The following is a 22,045-nucleotide window of genomic DNA, read 5'->3' on the forward strand; positions in this document are numbered from 1 at the left end:
ATCTCCTGGCACTATTAAACGTAATTAAGGGAAAGAGAAAAACATAAAATGAAGTGTTCATAAAAATTGTTAAATCATACAACTCATAATAGTGAATAAACAAAAAAAGTGAGTGTAAGTTATCAAAAAAGCGGTATCTTACAAAAAAGCCACCTATGGTAGCTAGGATTAATTTTAAATCGACCTCCGTCGATGGAATTATGCATTGGAATTTCCAGCATCTCCTGGTTTTATTTCTGGTTTCTAACGTCTACAATTTTTATTTTTATTTTATAAAAATTATTACCTTTGCAACATTCTTTGACAAATTGTGACCGATGACTTTGCAGGAAGAGCAGTATTGCAATATATTTGTGAATTTAGCACAATTGTGCTAATGCTAAATAATTCATCGGGGTTTATAAACCAGTAACGTTCAGCTCTATGGCCAGCACCAAATCATTCAATATGTTCAGAGATGAAAGTAATTTAAAATTCTTATCAGTATCAGTATGATGGTATACACTGATGGCCATATTTTACCCATTTATACTTAACGCTAATTTCACAACTAAGTATGTTGTCTGTTGCCCATGGATACATTTGTAGAGCACATCATGTTTTCTGCTTTCCGCAGAGACTGTTGCCCCTGCAACTCCCTGGTCGTCCTTTTCCACCCAAGCCACTCCCTTTCTGGGTACTTTTCCCTGCAACCACAGAAGATGTAACACCTGTCCCTTTACCTCCTCCCTCGACTCTGTCCAAGGACCCTTTTTTGGTGAGGCAGAGATTCACTTGTACCTCATCCAACCTCATCTACTGTGTCCACTGTTCCAGGTGTGGACTCCTGTATATCGGCGATCGTTTCGCTGAACACCTCTACTCAGTCCGCTTAAACCTACGCAATCTCTTGGTTGCTAAACACTTTAACTCCCCCTCCCATTCCCACACCGCTCTTTCTGTCCTGGGCCTCCTCCATTGACAGAGTAGGGCCCAGCGCAAATTGGAGGAACAATTCATATTTCGCTTGGGCAGCTTACACCCCAACAGTATGAATATTGACTTCTCTAACTTCAAGTAACCCTTGCCTTCCCTCTCTCTCCATCCCTCCTCCTTCTCAGTTCCCCGACTAGTCTGACTGTCCTCATTTACATTTTATCTCTGCTTTGTTCTCCCAGCTAACAATTTTCTATTCTACATTTTCCTTGATCTCCATCCCCTTTACTCGTGTTCACACCTTACACTTCCTTATCTCTGTATCTCCCTCTCCCCTGACTCAGTCTGAAGAAGGGTCTTGACCCAAAAAGTCACCCATTCCTTCTCTCCAGTGATGTTGCCTGTCCCGCTGAGCTACTCCAGAATGGTTTGTCTCTCTTCGGTCTAAACAAGCATCTGCAGTTCCTCCCCACAGCATCTTGCTTATTGTTGCCTTATTGATGAGGCCTTTAGAGCGGAGCATGCAACCTGACGAGTAAAACACAGTCATTTTGTGGCACAGAACATGAGCTAATATTTTCTCAGAATCTTACACAATTCAACGTCCAGAAATCAGGGGATGATCAACTGCAGGTTATTTCTTGAATAAATTGCTTGGTGAAACAAAGTTTGGCACTTTCTACAATAGTGTGAAGTTGATCATGTTTAGTTGGACTTTGGCAAGCAGATCAAACAGTGTCTGTGGAGAGAGCAATAATTACCAGTTTTGCTGCAAGTCTACCCATCTATAATATAAACCCTGAAAAAGCAAGTTATGTGAAATGATTAAGCTTTGATATCTAGTTCCAAATGGTCTCAGGTGCTGTTCCTCTGCTTATGTTAGGCTTTGTTGCAACAGTGCAGGAAGCCGCAGTCAGATAGAAACGTAGAACATTGGTGCAGGAGTAGGCCATTCGGCCATTCAAGCCTGCACTGCCATTCAATATGATCATGGCGATGGGCACCATTCCGAGAAACGCTGCTGGGACAGACTCAATGATGGAGGGGAGCGTGGAACCGGTGATGCGTTTGGGCAATTTTCACCACCCTCTTCAATGCCTTCCGGTCGGAGAAGATCATCCGGAATCAGTACCCTGTTCCTGCTTTCTCCGCATATCCCTTGATTCCGTTGCCCCTAAGATCTATAGCTAATTATCTCTTGAATGCATCCAGCGAATCGGCCTCCACTGCCTTCTGTGGCAGAGAATTCCACAGATTCATAACTCTCTGGGTGAAAATTTTTTTTCTCATCTCAGCCCTAAATGGCCTACCCCTTATTCTTAAATTGTGATCCCTGGATCTGGACTCCCCCAACATGGGGAACATTTTCCTGCATCTCGCCTGTCCAACCCCTTAATGATTTTATATGTCCCTATAAGATATCCTCTCATCCTTCCAAATTCCAGTGAATACTAGCCCAGTCGATCCATTCTTTCATCATATGTCAGTCCTGCCCAGGCAGAGTGGAATGGGGAATTACAATGACAGGCCACTGCAAGCTCAGGGTTGCTGTACTGACAGGGAGCAGGTGCTCCATAAAGCCATCACCTGTTCTGTGTTTGCTTGAAAACACCAAACATCTCTCCATTGAGGAGAAAGCCACATTTTGATCATCAAGTGAAGTACATTGGATTGGAGACTGCAGCTAGAACTGTTTGGATCCCTGGATGAGAGGAAGGGCTCAGGTCAAAGAGACGGTGTTGAATCTACATTGTCAACATGGGAAAGTGCTGTGAAAGGTGAAGTGGTTGGTGGACAGGAGATTAATGAGGAGATCTAATCAGTGCTTTGGACTCGTTTCACTCTCCTCATTAACTTTACTGATTGTATGCCTCCTTGGAAACTTTCAATAGAGAGCTAGATTGGGCTCGTGAGGATAGCAGAGTTAGGGGATATGGGGTGAAGGCAGGAACGGGTTACTGATTGTGGATTATCAGCCATGATCACATTGAATGGCGGTGCTGGCTTGAAGGACCGAATGACCTGCTACTGCACCTATTGTCTACTGTCAGCTTCCCCATAGCCCATAATTAACCATTCTACATTTTCTTGATAATCGTCTGACCTGGTGTTTCACACCTTACATAAACATAGAAACATAGAAAATAGGTGCAGGAGTAGGCAATTCGGCCCTTCGAGCCTGCACCGCCATTCAATATGATCATGGCTGATCATCCAACTCAGTATCCTGTACCTGCCTTCTCTCCATACTCCCTGATCCCTTTAGCCACAAGGGCCACATCTAACTCCCTCTTAAATATTTTCTCACCTCGGTCCTAAAGGATTTCCCCTTTATCCTTAAACTGTGACCCCTTGTCCTGGACTTCCCCAACATCGGGAACAATCTTCCTACATCTAGCCTGTCCAACCCCTTAAGAATGTTGTACATTTCTATAAGATCCCCCCTCAATCTTCTAAATTCTAGTGAGTTAAGTTGACTCTATCCAGTCTTTCTTCATATGAAAGTCCTGACATCCCAGGAATCAGTCTGGTGAACCTTCTCTGCACTCCCTCTATGGCAAGAATGTCTTTCCTCAGATGTGGAGACCAAAACTGTACACAATACTCCAGGTGTGGTCTCACCAATACTCTGTACAACTGCAGTAAAACCTCCCTGCTCCTATACTCAAATCCTTTTGCTATGAATGCTAACATACCATTCGCTTTCTTCACTGCCTGCTGCACCTGCATGCCTACTTTCAATGACTGATGTACCATGAGACCCAGGTCTCGTTGCATCGCCCCTTTTCCTAATCGGCCACCATTTAGATAATAGTCTACTTTCCTGTTTTTGCCACCAAAGTGGATAACCTCACATTCATCCACATTAAACTGCATCTGCCATGCATTTGCCCACTCACCCAGCCTATCCAAGTCACCCTGCAGCCTCCTAGCATCCTCCTCACAGCTAACATACAAGACATGGGTGACGCCGCACTTAGAGTATTGTGTTCCAGTTTTGGAATACTGATTAGCAGGGAGGGATGAAGGGTCATCTGGTGATGGAATCTTGCTGAAAGTGGCAGACATTTCAAAGGACAATCCATTGAATGCAGGCTGATGGGGTTGAATGGAAGAGTGACACAACTGGTAAACTGCTGACTCAGCACCAGGGTTCAATCCTGGCCTCGGTTGCTGCTGCTTGTGTGGCGTTTACACGTCCTTCCTGTAACCGCATAGGTTTCCTCTGGGTGCCCTGGTTTCTTCCCACATCCCAAAGACATGAGGGCGTGTAGGTTGATTGGCTCAGTAAAAATGCCTGCACTGTGTAGGGAGTGGAAGAGAAAGCGGGATGACAAAGAACTAGTGTGAACGGGTGATTCCTGGTTGCTGGGTCGCAGTGTGTTTCAGTTTTGGTCACCAAAAGATGAAATTAAGCTGGGAGGAGGGCAGAGAAGATTCACGAGGATGCTGTCAAGATTTGTGAATCTAGGAAGCAGGCTGGAACTATTTCTTGGAGCACAGGAGGCTGAGTGGTATTGTTACAGGGCTGGGTAAAATCATCTGGGGAGTAGATAGGTTGAATGTATAGCCTTTTTCCAGGGTAGGGGAATCTGAACCCAGAGGGCTTAAGTTTACGGTGAGAGGGGTAAGATTTAATAGGAATCTGAGGAAGAACTTTTTCACACAGAGGGCAGTGGATATATGGTATGAGCTGCCAGAGGAAGTAGTTGGGGCTTTAGTTTAGATTTATTATTGTCATGTGCTCCGAGGTACAGTGGAAAGCTTTGTTTTGCATGCAAATGGAGCAGATATACTACGGCAAAATACAATCATTAAACACAAGTAAAATTGCTCGAGCAAAGGGGAGGATACAGTTCTAAAGGGGCTGTCCCACTGCCGGGACCTAATTGGCGAGTTTAGGAGCGTTTGAAAAAATGTCACGTTGAAGACTCCCTTCGACCTCCTTCGACTAGCTACGACTAGCTATGACTAACCGGGAAAATTGGACACCGAATAGTGGAGAGTGAAGACGACCTCCTTCAATCTCCTTCGAACTCCTTCGACCTCCCTTCAACTATGATGAAGGCTATCTACGACTACCTTCGACTACCCTCGATTACCTACGAATAACATGCCGACCTACTACGACCTACTTCGATTAAACCTACGAGTAAAAAAAATATTGATTTTTCCATTGCGACCTTTATTTACCCGCGGGCATTTTTCAGCATGTTGAAAAATACGCCGCGACCTAGCTGAGGTCTCGAGTACACGGGGACTACTCTCGAGCATGAAGGAGAGTTACAAAGACCTCCTAGGACCTCGTGTCGACTATGCTGCGAGTATGAGTCGAGGGAAAACTCTTCTAAATTTGCCAATTAGGTCCCGCAGTGGGACAGCCCCTTTAGTATAATTCTCAGTATTTTAGCAGAACTGTTCCAGAGTCAAATTCCAATGTCCACAATGATTTAGAGATGAACTGCAGGTAATTGCTCAGTTCAGTTTAGTTTATTGTAACATGTACCGGGGTAGAGTGAAAAGCTTTTGTTGCATGCTAACCAGTGAGCAGAAAGACAATTCATGATTACAATCGAGCCATTCAGTGTAAGATAATGACGTTTAATGCCAGATAAAGTGAGCAAAGTCCGATCAAGGATAGTCCGAGGGACATCAAAGAGGCAGCTTGTAGTTCAGCACTGCACCCTGGTTGTGATAGGATGATTCAGTTGCCTGATAACAGCTGGGTAGAAACTGTCTGTGAATCTGGAAGTGTGCGTTTTCACACTTCTATACCTTTTGCCTGATGGGAGAGGGGAGAAGAGGGAGTGGGTGCTCGTTGCCCTTGATTATGCTGCTGGCCTTGCCGAGGCAGCGTGAGGTATAAACGGAGTCAATAGAAGGGAGGTAGACAAAAATGCTGGAGAAACTCAGCGGGTGAGGCAGCATCTATGGAGCAAAGGAAATAGGCAACGTTTCGGGTCAAAACCCTACTTCAGACATCTACAACTCTCTGATTTATTGTGGTCTTCAGTATGGCAGTTCCCAAACTATGCTGTGATGCAATCCGACACAGATGCTTTCTGTGGTGCATCTGTAGAATTTATAAGAGTCACTGAAGACCGGCCAAATTTCCTCAGTCTCCTCTGGAAGTTGAAGCGTGTGTGACTTCTTGGCTGTTACATCAATGCGGTTGATCCACAACAGATCCTTGCTTATATTAACACCAAAGAACTTGAAGCTCTCAAACATTTCCACTTCGGCGTCACTGAAGCTGATAGGGACATGTTCTCCACCATGCTTCCTGAAGTCAATAACTAACTCCTTTGTCTTGCTGGCATTGAGGGAGAGGCCATGTTCCTAGCACTGTGTCACTAAATTATCCATCTCCTTCCTGTAGTCTGTATAGTCATTGTTTGCGATCTGGCAACTCCATCTACCACAGAGTTGTCATCTGTAAACTTGTAGATGGAGTTCGAGACATGTTTGGCCGTACAGTCGTGAGTGTACAGGGGTTTCTTTAAGGGGGAATGAAGGAAAGACACTCCCAGAGGGCTGCGGGCCTTTGAGAAGCTGGTCGGCGCGTCCCCGCGGCTGGATTCAGGGTCGGCGCCGCGGAGCCGTCAGGAGAGGACCTGGCGGTGGTTGCGGTCGAAGACGGGTGCTGGTGGTTGAGGATGGGCTGGCGAAGGCTGTCAGAGGTCGGACGGGGGCCGCGTGGCTGCCGGGCATACCGTGGTAAACAATGAGGGATCAGGCGTGGAGACGCCGAGAAAATGTAGGGGGACATGGTGTGGGGAGCCACCGAGAAGAAGGGGGACCATTTGGGGCTGAATACAATATTTTGTATCTTAGTTGGCGCCTTACATTTAGTTTAGTTTAGTTTAGAGATACAGCGCGGTCCACCGAGTCCGCACCGACCAGCGATCCCCGCACATCGACACTAACCTTCACACACAATTGTACACGCACACCGAGCCAATTAACCCACAAACCTGTATGTTTTTGGAGTGTGGGAGGAAACCGAAGATGTCGGAGAAAACCCTCGTGGTCACGGGAAGAGCGTACAAACTCCGTACAGACAGCACCCGTAGTCGGCACCGAACCCGGGTCTCCAGCGCTGCAAGCGCTGTAATGCAGCAATTCTACCTCTGTGCCACCGTGACCGCCCTTAAAGCAAAAATACATGCAGCGACTTTTCGCATCCTTTGTGAATGCAAAACAAAGAATCTCACTGTGACCTGTCACGTGGTATAATAATGTATCATTCATTCATTCATTCATTGCGGGCCCCCCCTTGAGAATTATCGTGGAAGAGGTGTTGTCACCTATCCTCACTGATTGATGTCTGTGTGTCAGAGAGTCAAGGATCCAGTGGCAGATGGGTTGCTGATTCCTAGATCCAGGCGTTTGGAGAAGACGTTGGATGGGATTATGGTATTGCAAGCGGAGCAACAGAAAAATGGCAGTTGAACGTAGGGGTCCTTGTTGTCCAGAGATTCCACATACCAGTTCAGGACCAGAGAGATGATGTCTGCTGTGGAGCTGTTGCAACGATAAGCAAACTGCAGTGGATCAAGGCTGGCTAGGAGGATGGAGTTAATTGGAGCCATTACCAGTCTCTTGAACGATGGTGTGTGTAGATGGCTAGTGCATGTGCCTTTAACATAGTGACCTCACCACCCTTAACCACTCCCCTTATTAGGTGTATAATTGCATGTTCCCTCCCTGGTGTCTCTCTCTCTAGCTCCGGTGACAGACCACGTACAGCTAGTATAGTAATGATGTGAGCAGTCAATAAAGCTACAGTTAAGACAATGCGTTGTTGAGACTTCTTTACATGGTGTCAGAAGTGGGATTCGAACCCACGCCTCCAGGACCTTGCAGTGCAGGGTTGTCTTTCCCACGGGAACGAGTACGGCTCCCCCATATGCATGCAGGCGGGAGTGGGCTGCAGACACTTTCTCACCAGACCTTATCTGACGAAACAGGCTTGTTGACATAACATTCGTAAAAGCGCCTGTATCTATCTTCGCTGAGAAGGTCGTACCATTGACGGTCACACGGACAGAGGGGTTTGCAACCAAAGCATGAGAGTCCAGAAGCGAAAACACGCTGGCCTCCCCTTCGGAGGAACTGATATCAGAGAGGGTGAGATCATCAGGCAGGTGCTCGGAGCCAGGCACGCTATCAGCTTGAGCAAGGTTGACTGGCACTCTCCGAAAAGGGGGGGCTGGATTCCCGCGGGCTCGGCAGGCTGCAGAAAAATGGTTCAGCTTTCTGCAGAAATTGCAGGTCTTCCCCAGGGCAGGGCACACGTTGAACTGATGGGTAGCAAAGTTGCAGTTGGGGCAGCGGCGAGCGACGCCGGACTTGGGTGGGGGTGGACCCAGTTGCCGCCGCGGGGCAACGTCCCGCCGCCAGCCGGCCGCAGAGGCAAAGTTGACAGGATGGTCCTCGGGAGGCAAGGTAGAGGCGACAGCCTCAGCCATGAGTGCGGCGTGTAGAGCCTCATCCAGATAAAGTTCGGGCTTTCTGAGAAGTTCAGCTCTCAGTTTAGCATCGCGGAGGCCGTATACAAGGATATCACGAGTCACCTGTTCGGGGGTCAGGGCATCAAGGCGGCAGCGCCGAGCCAGGTGCCTCAACGCGGCGATGTAGTTACTGACGGACTCGTCAGCGTTTTGCCGATGGCTAAACATTTTGAAACGCTCCAAAATACAGTTGGTGGGAACGTCACACAAGGCAGTGAACTTAGCAATGAGACATACCGGGTCGAGGGCATCCTCACCAGCAGCAAACACAAACGACTCGGACCGTTCCAGGGCGTCGGGACCGGCCAAGTTGAGGAGCAGAGATGCTCGCGTGCTTTGTTCCAAGAGGAAGGATGTAGATGGCTACTGCATCTGCTTTGAAGGCACAAAGTTGACATTAAGTACCATTAGGTCCGACGACTCGTATGGGTAGCGGGCAGAGGATGGCAGAGGGGCGCGGGACAGCGTGTCGGCAACGAACATGTCTTTGCCTTTTCGGTATACGATGGTAAAGGTAAATCGTTGCAGCTGCAACATCATACGCAGCACGCCTTTCGGAAGGTTTCGATTTTTGCGTATGCCATTCGGCATCAACTCTGCCAGTGAGGTGTTCCAGCGGACCATGGAGCAGCTGTTCGCCGGTCTGCCGTGTGCCATAATAGTTGACGACATCCTGGTCTATGGCAAGGACGTGGCTGAACACGACCTGAACCTCCGCAAAGTCCTGGATTGGGCCCGGGACATCAATCTGAAACTCAACCCTAAGAAATGCCGATTCCGCGTTAAAGAAGTCACTTACGTGGGCCACGTCTTTACCGCCTCGGGGCTGAAACCCGACCCGGAGAAAACTGCTGCCGTCTCTGGAATGTCCCCTCCTACCGATGTGCCCGCTCTGCAGCGTTTCCTGGGCATGGTGAATTACCTGGGGAAGTTTATCCCTGACCTCAGCGAACTGAGTGCGCCCCTGAGGGAGCTCATCAAAAAGGACACTTCCTGGGCTTGGTTCCCGCAACACCAATGCGCCTTTGACGTCCTGAAGTCCCGGCTGATCAGTACCCCCACCCTCAAGTTTTTTGACCTACAGCACCCCATCGTTCTCACCTGCGACGCTTCCAAGTTCGGTCTAGGTGCCGCTTGCCTGCAGCTCCACGACGGCCAGCAGCTGCCTGTGTCCTATGCGTCCCGCACCATGACCCCTGCCGAGCAGCGCTACGCTCAAATCGAAAAAGAACTCCTTGCTGTGGTGTTTGCTTGCTCGAGGTTCAAAGACTACATTCTGGGCAACACCTTCACGATTGAGACCGATCACCAGCCGCTAGTAACCATTCTTAACAAACCGATCCACGCTGCTTCCTCCAGGCTGCAGCGTATGATGTTGCAGCTGCAACGGTTTACTTTTACCATCGTTTACCGCAAAGGCAAAGACATGTTCGTTGCCGACACGCTGTCCCGCGCCCCTCTGCCATCCTCTGCCCGCCACCCCTACGAGTCGTCGGACCTAATGGTACTTAATGTCAACTTTGTGCCTTCCAAGCAGATGCAGTCCCTCATTTCCCACACTGCCAAGGATCCTGCCCTGCAGCTACTGTCCGACATCATCATCCAGGGTTGGCCTGAATGCCGTTCCTCCTTGCCGGCCAGTGTAGTCCCGTATTTCCTGGTCCGCGATGAGCTCGTCCTGCACGACGGCGTGGTGGTTAAGGGGCACAAGGTCGTAGTGCCCGAATCTCTGAGGGTCGCCTATTTTAAGTCTGCCCACAACGGTCATCCTGGGGCCGAGGCCACTCTGTCCAGCGCCCAAGGCCAGTTCTACTGGCCCAGCATGGCCAACGACATCCGGGAGTGGGTCTCTGCTTGCCCTTCTTGCAACAGCCTGGCTCCACATCAACAACGTCAGCCGCTGCTGCAACAGCCTGCCCCTGATCTCCCCTGGACGGCGGTCGCTACTGACATTTTCGAGTGGCGTGGGAAGCACTTCCTGGTCCTCGTCGACTCCTATTCTAACTGGTTTGAGGTCGACCAACTCCACTCTCTCTCCTCCTCGGCTGTCATCGGGCGGCTGCGTCGCCACTTTGCCACTTTTGGCTCCCCTGCTCGCCTCCAATCTGACAACGGCAGCCAGTTCACCAGTGCCGAGTTCCAGCGTTTCGCTTCTCAGTGGAACTTTAAACATTTTACCAGCAGCCCTGAGTACCCGCAAAGCAACGGCCTGGCGGAGCGTGCCGTCCGCAGTGCTAAGGGTTTGCTGGAGCACTGTCGGCTGTCCAAGTCGGACTTCCACCTGGCCCTCCTTAATCTCCGCAACATCTCCCGCGACCCTGCCCTGGGCTCGCCGGCACAACGACTGCTGGCTCGCAGAACTCGCCCCCCCCTCCCTGTTGCCCAACAAGCCCTTGCTCCCTCTGTTCTCCCGCCCGCTATTGTCCAGGAGCGTATTACCTCTAAGCACGACTCGCAGAAGCGCTCCCACGACCACTCCTGCCGCCCCCTGCCGCGTCTGTTTCCCGGCCAGATCGTCCGGATGCAGACTGCCTCTGGCCACTCCAAGCTCGCCACGGTGATCGGCGATGCCGGCTCACCACGGTCTTACTTGGTTGACCACGACGGCGTCATTTACCGCCGTTCCCGCCAGCATCTGCTGCTCGTTAACGAGCCCCCACCTCCGCCTGCTGCTCCCTTCTCCCCTCCCTTGTCTGATACAGCTCCTGCCGTTCCACGGATGCCCAGATCCCTCCCTTCACCGTTGATTAAGCCACCGTCACCGCCTCCCAGCCCTCGTTCTCCCTCCACCCCGCCGGCGGGTGGGTCCTCGCCCGCTCCTGTATCTTCGCCTGCCGCCTCTCCCCCTGTGTCCCCGGTTCGCTCGCCAGCCCCGGCCCCGGCCGCTCTTGTTCCTGCAGGGGGAGGAGGTGGCGAGCATCGCACCCGGTCTGGCAGGCTGGTCAAGCCGCCTATTCGATACGGGGATTTCGTTTAGCTCTGTAATCATTGTATGCCTGCTTGTAGCGCATGAGACGTGGTCGCCCAGTCACTGTTATATTGCTTTGTTCCAAGAGGAAGGATGTAGATGGCTAGTGCATGTGCCTTTAACATAGTGACCTCACCACCCTTAACCACTCCCCTTATTAGGTGTATAATTGCATGTTCCCTCCCTGGTGTCTCTCTCTCTAGCTCCGGTGACAGACCACGTACAGCTAGTATAGTAATGATGTGAGCAGTCAATAAAGCTACAGTTAAGACAATGCGTTGTTGAGACTTCTTTACAGTGTGTAGCAGAGTCACTGGGTGGTAGTCATTCAGGCACATCACCGTACTTTACTTTGGAACTGGGGTGAGGGTAGCCTTCCTGACACACATGGGGACCTCAGAATGGAGTAGTGAGCAAGTTACGACGTCTGTGAATAGCTCTGCCATCTGATCCGCACAGGTTCTGAGGATGCGACCGTGGAATTCATCTGGATCAGGTGTTTGTTGCAGACTCCACAGTCAAAAAGGCACAACAGATGATGTACTTCCTACGGCAGCTGAGGAAGCACAATCTGCCACAGGCAATGATGGTCCAATTCTACACGGCCATCGTAGAGTCTGTTCTCACCTTCTTCATCATGGTCTGGTTTGGCTCAGCCACCAAGCACGACACCTGGAGGCTGCAGCGAATCGTCCGATCAGCAGGGAAGGTTATTGGCTGCAACCTTCCCTCCATTGATGAACTGTACACTGCAAGGGCCAGGAAGCGAGCGGGCAAGATCATCTCTGACCCCTCTCACCCTGGCCACAAACTCTTTGAATCACTTCCCTCTGGAAGGCGACTCCGGACTGTCAAAGCTGCCACAGCCAGACATAAAAACAGTTTTTATCCACGAGTAGTTGCTCTACTCAACAGTCAAAAATCTGTAGCCTCCCTTTGATCTGGTATCTTGTTGGTTCACATGCTTGATCAATGGTGTTTTATCATTAATGTTTTATTATTATTAATGTTTAGTGTTTTCTGAGTCATTCATAACTGTCACTGTATGTCATGTTGTTACTTGTGGGCGGAGCACCAAGGCAAATTCCTTGTATGTGAATACTCGGCCAATAAACTTACTTATACACTCTCAGGAAGGCCACAGTAATTGTTGCTACAGGTGCACCCGAGCCTAGTGCAGCGGGTGTCATTCCCCCATCGGCCTTCTGTTCAAAGCAGGTGTAGAATGTATTGAGTTAATTGGGGAGGGGTCCATTGTGCTGCCCACCTTCACCCTGTAGCCTATGATGATGCACAAGCCTTGCCACACAATCCATGTATCTGTGCAATTGCCTTGGGAAGCCAGCTTGGCCCGCAATTCCCTTTCGGCATCCTTAACGGCTCTGTGAAGGCAGGTACAATAACAACATTTAAAAGACATTTGGATAGGTGCATGTATAGGAGATGTTTTGAGGACATGGGGCAAACAAGGGCAAATAGGACTCGCTTAGATGAGGCATCATGGTTGGCGCAGATGAGTTGGACTGAAGGGCCTGTTGTATAACTCTCACGCTCTGACGAGAAGCGTTTTATTCTTGTTCTGTCAGGTTGAGGACAACAATGCAGGAAATAAAAGAGGTACGATAGTGTGAATATGAGGGGATTGGGGTGCTTAGGGAATAGAAGGTATCTGTTGAGACGTGACTTCACTAGTGGTGACATCATGTGACCCACCTGCCACCACCAAGTCTGGACCCTTGAAGAAGTTTCTCTGTTTGTTTCAATGTACTGACACCTGTTCTGTATCTGTGATTGGGCAAAGGGGTTGCCTGCCTCCCACTCTATTTTCCCACCAGTATCTGTGATTGGGCTAAAGGGTTGCCTCCCTCTGTACTTTCCCACCGCTAGTTTCCCGCCATTGTATATCTGTATAAATAGGAGATTGAAGGTAGACAAAAGTGCTGGAGAAACTCAGCGGGTGCGGCAGCGTCTATGGAGCGAAGGGAATCGGCAACGTTTCAGGCCGAAACCCTTCTTCAGACTGAAGATGCTGCTGCACCCGCTGAGTTTCTCCAGCACATTTGTCTACCTTCGATTTTCCAGCATCTGCAGTTCCTTCCTTAACAAAACTAAATAGGAGATCGGTTTGTTGGGGCATGTCGGTCGTCTTTCTTTCTGTTCTGTTTGCGCGAGGCTGCTGAGGGCTCGAGTGAGTGGATCAGAAATCGACCCTGCTGTGAATAAAGGATTTGGACTACAGTATTCAGAGTGTTTTACTGACCCAGATTGGGGGGGGGGGGGGGGGGGGGGGGAGAGAGATGTAATAGAACCGGAATCAACCATAGCAGAGGGAAGACGTGTAGATAGACGAAGGCGAAGAGACAAAGGCGTGAAGTTATTCACTCTGTTGGCATAAATCCAGTTTAGTTTAGTTTTAAGATACAGCATGGAAACTGGCTTCATCAGCCCACCAGATCAGCACCGACCAACGATCCCCGCACGCTAGCACTATCCTACACACACTGCGGACAACTTACATTTTCATACCAAGCCAATTAACTTGCAAACCTGTATGTCTTTGGAGTGTGGGAAGAAACCGAAGACCTCAGAGAAAACCCAAGCAGTCACGGGGAAAACGTACAAACTCCCTACAGACAGCACCTGTAGTCAGGATTGAACCTGTGACTCCAGCGCTGCAAACGCTGTAAGGCAGCGACTCTTCCGCTGCGCCACCGTGACACCCTTAAGTCATGGGCGATTGTAGGCAATAACTACAATGTTTTCTAATTTGGCCTTTGGCAATGATGAATGGGACTAATTTTACCTCTCTCCAATAAATATTCTAACTGTGACTTGCTTAGCTCTAGCTTCCTTTATTGGGTGAGGAAAATAATATAAATAGTTTAGATTAGTTACTGAGTGTTTTTGTTAAATGTCAATCTTTTGTTTTCAGAGTTTGACCATTGAAAGACTTGGTCGAAAGACCCTTCTCATCGGTGGTTTTTGCTTGATGACATTCTTCTTTGGACTACTCACAATTTCACTTAATCTGCAGGTATGTAAATTATTTTATCATTTTAATTAAGCCATGACTACACAACAACTTTCTTATTGGAACCTCTCATCCAAAAGGTATTGCTCAATAAACCAAAGATGTTTACATAAATGTTTCCTTTCCAATTATTTATTTATTTTCATGATTCAGATGGCCGTTTTATGCAGCTCTTTTCACCCATTTATGAATTGGTGATTGCTGAGGGCAGTAGAGAAATATGTTAGGGTGTAGGAAGGAACGCAGATGCTGGTTTAAACCGAAGATAGACATAAAAAGCTGGAGTAACTCAGCGGGTCAGACAGCATCTCTGGAGAGAAGGAATAGGAAAACCTGTTCCTTTTCTCCAAATATGTTAGGATTTTCCCTTCTTGATTACCTGCACATATGTTAAACTGCTGAGTCTTTCCGCTTTCCTCCTGACCATACTAACGGAGCTGGTTGCTGACTGAGGTGTCTCTTATTTCAGATTATTTGCAGCCACATCTATAAAGTTTTGCTCTGATCGCTGTCAGGATAATTTATCTCAATGGTCCCTTTATTGTCACGTGCACCAGGTACAGTCAAATACGACGTTCACACAGCTCAGCAAGACCAACCCCATACATAAGCACAATCACCCCGGTCAGTACAGTACACACAGAACAGCGCACTGAGTCCATATGCAAGAGACACCATTTTGGAGCCGTTCTACAGTCCCAGCTGTAGTTGACCACAAAACCCGTTGCAACCGTTGCCTCCATTCCGGTCATCCTGTGATCCGATATCCCTCTCCACGCCTGGCCCTCTTCAGCCCTTTGTTCCCAGGCCTCCCATAGCTGAACTCGAGGGCGCGGAAGGTATAATTCCCCCCCAACCCCCATCCCGGTTCCCCTCACCGGGCCCTTGGTCTCTGCCTCAGAGGGCGGTGGAGACCGTTTCTCTGGATACTTTCAAGAGAGAATTAAATAGGGCTCTTAAAGATAGCGGAGTCAAGGGGATATGGGGAGAAGGCAGGAACGGGGAACTGATTGTGGATGATCAGCCATGATCACATTGAATGGCGGTGCTGGGTCGAAGGGCCAAATGGCCTACTCCTGCGTCTATTGTCTATTGTCTATAAGTGCTTGACTCCTTGACTGATTTATGTTACTTGGAACTAAATATTTTTCAGGAACGTGTGCATGGGATGTCGTACTTGAGTGTGCTCTCCATTTTGGGTGTGATTGCATCATTTTGCATGGGTCCAGGTAAATGTTTTAAATTATATTACAGTAGTAACTGGAAATTATTTCTTTTTTTTTGAATACTAATACGTAAAGCCAACACTTGGAATTTTCTCTTTTGTTGAGGACATTTACAATGGACTAGCTATAGTTTGGAACAAAGATCCTATAACAAGCAAGATAGCCCACTCGACGAAAAAGACGTAGTACGGTCATGGGCAGATTCATGGGTAATTTTTGGCCCCATTTCCGTAACCGGCTTCCGTCTCTGCACCAAATATCCCGTAGTGGAGCAAAGATACTAGTGCGCAGACGGAAGCCGGTTACAGAAACATCCTCGTAAAAATAAAAGTTATTTTGTAAAAATCTTCTCCTTATTTTCAGAATTATAATTTATTAACACAAACTGTTCCCCCGCAACGTTGATAATCCTCAATTCTTTAACAAAGGTTTGAACTTAATTTCAGAGCTTAATTGTCAAAATGTAATATTTGGAGGATATTTCAATTGCGTTCTTGACAATTATTTGGATAAATCAACACAACAAAAAAGATTAAACATAAATCTAAATCTAGTGAACTCTTAAATACATACATAAAAATACAAATATAACCGATGTATGGAGGATTGCAAATCCAGCTGGACGGGAATATTCTTTCTACTCAATGGTACATAAAACCTACTCACGAATTGATTACTTTTTAGTAGATACAAAATTAATTCCATTTACATCAAATCCAAAATACCATAATAGTATCATTTCAGATCATGCGCCGTTAACTTTCTTCGTAATAATAGAAGGAATGACCAATAAAAATTTGTTCTGGAGATTTAATCCCCAAATTGTAAACCCCAAGTTGTGCATATCTAAGAAAACAGATGGAATTTTTCTTTGAGACTAATGAGAAACCAAGTATATCACCCTCATTATTATGGGAATCGTTTAAGGCATTTATCAGAGGATCGATAACTTCATATCAAGCGTTTCAAAATTAAAAAAATAAAATGGAATAACTGAATCTAGAAGAAAAAATTAGACAATTGGACTTAGACAACGCCAAAGACACAACTAGGGATAAACATAATAAGATATTAATATTGAAAATTAAATTAAATAGAATCTTATCTGAAAGAATCACTAGAATATTCCAAATTACAAAACAGGATAATTTTGAATTCGGCGACAAGCCACATAAACTCTTGGCACGACAAATGAAAAAACGGGAAAAGGAACATACGATTTCTAAAATTAGGTCAGATAAAGGGGAATTGATAACACTACCCAAAGATATTAACAAAAGATTTGCTCAATTCTACCAAAATTTATATACATCAAAAGCATCAACAGATAATGTCAAAATCACAAACTTTTTGGAAAAATATAATCTCCCAAAACTTAATGTGATGGAACAGGAAGAATTAGGAGCTCAAATTACAATTAATGCAATAGAAGAGTCAATAAAGTCTTCGAAGAACGGTAAAACACCAGGACAGGATGGATTTAGTAATGAATTCTATAAAATATTTTATGAAATAATTTCTCCACGTCTACAGAAACTTTACATATATGCATTCAAAGAACAGAAACTACCAGAAACACTAGCTGAGTCGACTATAACACTAATACCTAAAAAGGATAAAGATTTAGAACACCCCGGGTCATATAGAGCCATTGCATTATTAAATACAGATCAGAAAATATTAGCCAAAACCTTAGCAAGAAGACTAAGTAAATACGTTAGTAAATTAATAAACCCGGATCAAACGGGGTTTATACTTAAGAGACATTCATTTAATAATTTGAGACGTCTCTTTAACATAATGTATTATATAACAATTACAGCACGGAAACAGGCCACCTCGACCCTTCTATTCCGTGCCGAACACGTATTCTCCCCTAGTCCCATACACCTGCGTTCAGACCATAACCCTCCATACATTTCCCGTCCATATTAATATAAGATAAAAAAGGAAGACTTATCAATTATTTCAGTGGATGATGAAAAAGCATTTGATCAGGTGGAATGGATATACCTTTTTAAAGTATTACAAAAATTTCAAATGTGAGATAATTTTATCCTATGGATAAAATTACTATATGATAAGCCCACGGCTAAAATACTGACTAATAATATACTATCCCCGAAATTTCAACTATCCAGGGGCAATAGACAGGGATGTGCTTTATCACCACTTCTATTTGCCCTGGCGATAGAGCCCTTAGCAGAAAATATAAGAATGCACCCTAATATTCATGGTTATATCACTAAAAACTCTAGTAATAAAATATCATTATATGCAGACGATGTATTATTATACATTACAAAATCACAAATTAGTATACCAAATTTATTAAATTTAATAGAAGAATTTGGTTCCTTTTCAGGATACAGAATAAATTGGAATAAAAGCGAAATAATGACGATGAAACCTCAAGAGTCAACACATCTTTTAAAATACCCCTTTAGAATTACTACAGAAAGATTTAAATATTTGGGTATTCAAATTACTAGAAAATATAAATCCCTATTTAACGCAAACTACCTGCCCTTACTTACTAAATTACAAATGTCGATTCAATTTTGGAAAACACTACCGATATCCTTAATAGGCAGAATAAATGCCATTAAACTGATTTTTCTTCTGCAAATACTATATTTATTCCAATCAATACCTACATACATAACTAAAAACTTCTTTAAAAAAATTGACATACATTTCAAATTTCATATGGGACTATAAATCCCATAGAATTCAAAGAAGACATTTATGTAAACCTAAAGAATTCGGTGGACTTACACTTCCCAACTTTATATACTACCATTGGGCAGTGAACATTAAAAATATAATGTATTGGCTAGGCAGTTCAATACAACAGGTAGAATGGACAATAATGGAGAAGGATGATTGCACTCCTTTTAATATAGGAGCGATCCTTTTCTCACCAATAAAACTGAAGAACACAATATATAAGAGAAACACGATGATTCACAGCACAATAAGAATTTGGATACAAATAAAATCCTCTCTTAAATTAAGAAATCTTTCGCTTCTTTCACCGACAGCTGACAACCCCACGTTTAAGCCATCAACTATTGACAAAACATTTACTCTCTGGGAACGATTAGGAATTAAGACTTGGGAAGATTTGTATGAAGCGGGAAATCTTTTACCATTCCAAGATTTACAGCTTAAATACAATTTGGAAAGTAACCAATATTTTAGATATTTACAAACTCGAGATTATTTGAAAAAGCATTCAAAAAATTATCAAAATTTGAAGTTGGACCCTTTAGAACAAAGCATGAATAGACAGGCAGAATTTGACCACTTGACATTGTATTTTTATAATACTATTTTAAATATAGACATACCCTGTACCTTCGACAGAAGGTATAAGAAAAGAATGGGAACAAGATTTGTCTATAGAAATCTCCAAGGACAGATGGGAAGATTATTTGTTATATATGCATAAATGTTCAATCAATGTTAGACACACATTGATCCAATTTAAAATTGTACACAGATTATATTACTCAAAACCAAAATTAAATAAAACATTTTCAAATGTCTCTCCCATCTGTGATAAGTGCCTAACTAAAGAGGCAACAATAGCACACTCATTTGTTTCCTGTGCAAAACTTCAGAAATTCTGGAAGGAAATTTTTGAAAGCTTTTCAAAAATATTTAAAATTACAACTGAACCCAAATATAGAATTGATTATTTTTGGATCAATGGAAGCCTGTTCCGAACTAACTACATTTCAAAGATGTTTATTAAACTACGGTTTGATAACAGAAAAAAAAACATACTTACATTCTGAAAAAACGCTCCTATCCCAATGTTTAAAATGTGGATTACAAATATGTCGGAAATACTTCATCTTGAGGAAATGAGACATGTTCTAGCAGGAAAATAAGAGCAATTCTTAAGAATATGGTCACCTTTCATTAATTTGTTACAGGGGTAATATGGTGCAACACAATCCTGGAAAGTAACTCTTTTAGAACTAGGTGATGGGTGTGAATCGTTAGGAATTAGGCACATTTCCTTTCCTTCTTGCTTAGCTTTACCTTTTTTAGATTCCTTACTTCTTTTCTTTTTCTTTTCTTAAGGCCCCCCTTTTCTGTGGGGCCTTTTTTACTCCTTTTCTTTTCACATTTTCAAGCACGCAGTCTACTTAACAATTATCATTCACTTAACGTCAACTACTGTGGACTACACTCCACTACTATCCTCACTCTTTTCTTCTTTCTCATTTTTCTCTTCTCTTTTTCTATTATATGTTATAGTTGCAAAAAAAAAAAAAGAAGTTGTACAAGGAATGTAGTATGTTGCATATTATGATTAAGGTCTAACAATCTCTTGAAAACATCCAGTGAATTGGCCTCCACTGCCTTCTGTGGCAGAGATTTCCACAGATTCACAACTCTGGGTGAAAATGTTTTTGCTCAACTCAGTCCTAAATGGCCTACCCCTTATTCTTAAACTGTGACCCCTGGTTCTGGACTCCCCCAACACGAGGAACATTTTTCTTGCATCTAGCCTGTCTAATCCCTTAAGAATTTTAATATGTTTCCAAACGATCTCCTCTCATCCTTCTAAATTCCAGTGAACATAAGCCCAGTTGATTTCATCAAATGACAGTCATTGTACATTATCTCATCATATGTTGTACAGTAGTGGACTGTGCCCAGTACTAGACCTTCCCAATAGAGGAATCAGCCTCTCAACATCCACACTGCCATCCTTGGAGTCTTGTTGCCTCTGGGCCAATATAGTTCATTCTCTTCATGGGACAACCCATCGATTGAATATTCTTTGAATTTCAGGAAAGTTTAAGATATTTTTATAAGAATGAAGTACATTGCAGTTCTGACTAAGTCTGCCAGTATGAGTTAGCCGTCTGCCAATTTGTTTCTGATGTTTGTGGTAGGGATTAACCTTAGCACCTTACATACTCCCCTTTTCCAAGTCAATGGATATTTTTAAGGCAGAGGTAGATAGATTCTCGATTAGTACAGGTGTCAGGGGTTATGGGGAGAAGGCAGGAGAATGGGGTTAGGAGGGAGAGATAGATCAGCCATGATTGAATGGCGGAGTAGACTCGATGCTACTATCACTTACAGTGTGACATTATGAGCTTTTAGACAAGGGCAATGTGAAAACATCACTTCAGGTTAATTTCATACTGGAAGGATTGCGTAAAATGTTTTACAATGATCAGAGATGATCAATTTTGGCACTGCTGATCAAGAAATCTGGGCGGTTACTGCTTTTCTTGTCAGGGGGATGGGGGGAGAATTGTTGTCTTTGCAAAAAATATTTAGTGGAATTTCCAGGTGGAATGTCCGATTGAGGATCCAAGAACTCCTGGTGAAGTGGTATAAAAAGGAATAATGAAATGTCTGTACGCCACTCCTCCAGATCTTCTATGATTCTTGATGGTGACCGCTTAATAAATCCAGAGAATGCAATTCTCGAGTCAAATCTCAACCTGACTGGAGAAAAGTGACCTGAGACCACTTGGAAGAGGCATTCTCTTGCCAATTGGTCTTGACCAGGTGTAGAACATTGATGACAAGAACTAAGCCAGGAGAACTTGAAAGGTTTCTCAAGCTTACTGACCTATAAACTCTTTTATTAGTATTAAAACAGATTGTGGGTCACCCCATCACTGTTCACAAAAAGGGCAAGAACTCCAAAAGTGAGATTCACAGAACAGAATTCTTAATCGCAATGGGTGATGCTGTGTTGAAAACTGACACTGTTACCTTCCATGTGGTGCCTTTTATTGATGTGCTGCAAGTTGTTATAATGTAAAGAACTAGTTTTAGCCTTAAGGGAGACACTACCATAGAAATAACTTCCTTACAGCTACAGGGAACTGTAGCAAACTATACTGCAATTATGCAATTACGGAACTGAGTCTCTGCGCATCCCTCTGCAATTGGATCCTCGATTTCCTCATCCACAGACCACAGTCTGTCCAAATTGCCAAAAAATACAGTGCCCTCCATAATGTTTGGGGCGAAGACCCATCATTTATTTATTTTCCTCTGTACTCCACAATTTGAGATTTGTAATAGAAAAAAATCACATGTGGTTAAAGAGCACATTGTCAGATTTTATTAAAGGTCATTTTTATACATTTTGGTTTCACCATGTAGAAATTAAAGCTGTGTTTATATATAGTCCCCCATTTCAGGGCACCATAATGTTTGAGACACAGCAGTGTCATTTAATTGAAAGTAGTTATATTTAGTATTTTGTTGCATATCCTTTGCATTCAATGACTAATTGAAGTCTGCGATTCATGGACATCACCAGTTACTGGAGGATTGCTGAGCCCTGTATCCGCGTGTGTGAAATCCTTGGATTTTATCAACTGCTGGCACAATGGGAACCTAA

General features: G+C 44.8%; 1 protein-coding gene across 3 annotated transcripts in view; it reads left to right on the forward strand.

Annotated features, from left to right (window-relative positions):
* slc2a9l2 (solute carrier family 2 member 9, like 2) overlaps positions 1-22,045 on the forward strand; it is a 309,216-nt gene that overhangs the window by 193,997 nt on the left and 93,174 nt on the right. For all 3 annotated transcript variants that reach the window (XM_055644635.1, XM_055644618.1, XM_055644628.1), the window contains exons 10-11: positions 14,330-14,431; positions 15,582-15,657. In XM_055644635.1, coding sequence (XP_055500610.1) covers positions 14,330-14,431; positions 15,582-15,657 — 178 coding nt within the window. The remainder of the gene's footprint in view (positions 1-14,329; positions 14,432-15,581; positions 15,658-22,045) is intronic.

The sequence above is a fragment of the Leucoraja erinacea genome, chromosome 1 (assembly GCF_028641065.1).
Source record: "Leucoraja erinacea ecotype New England chromosome 1, Leri_hhj_1, whole genome shotgun sequence".
NCBI lineage: Eukaryota > Metazoa > Chordata > Chondrichthyes > Rajiformes > Rajidae > Leucoraja > Leucoraja erinaceus.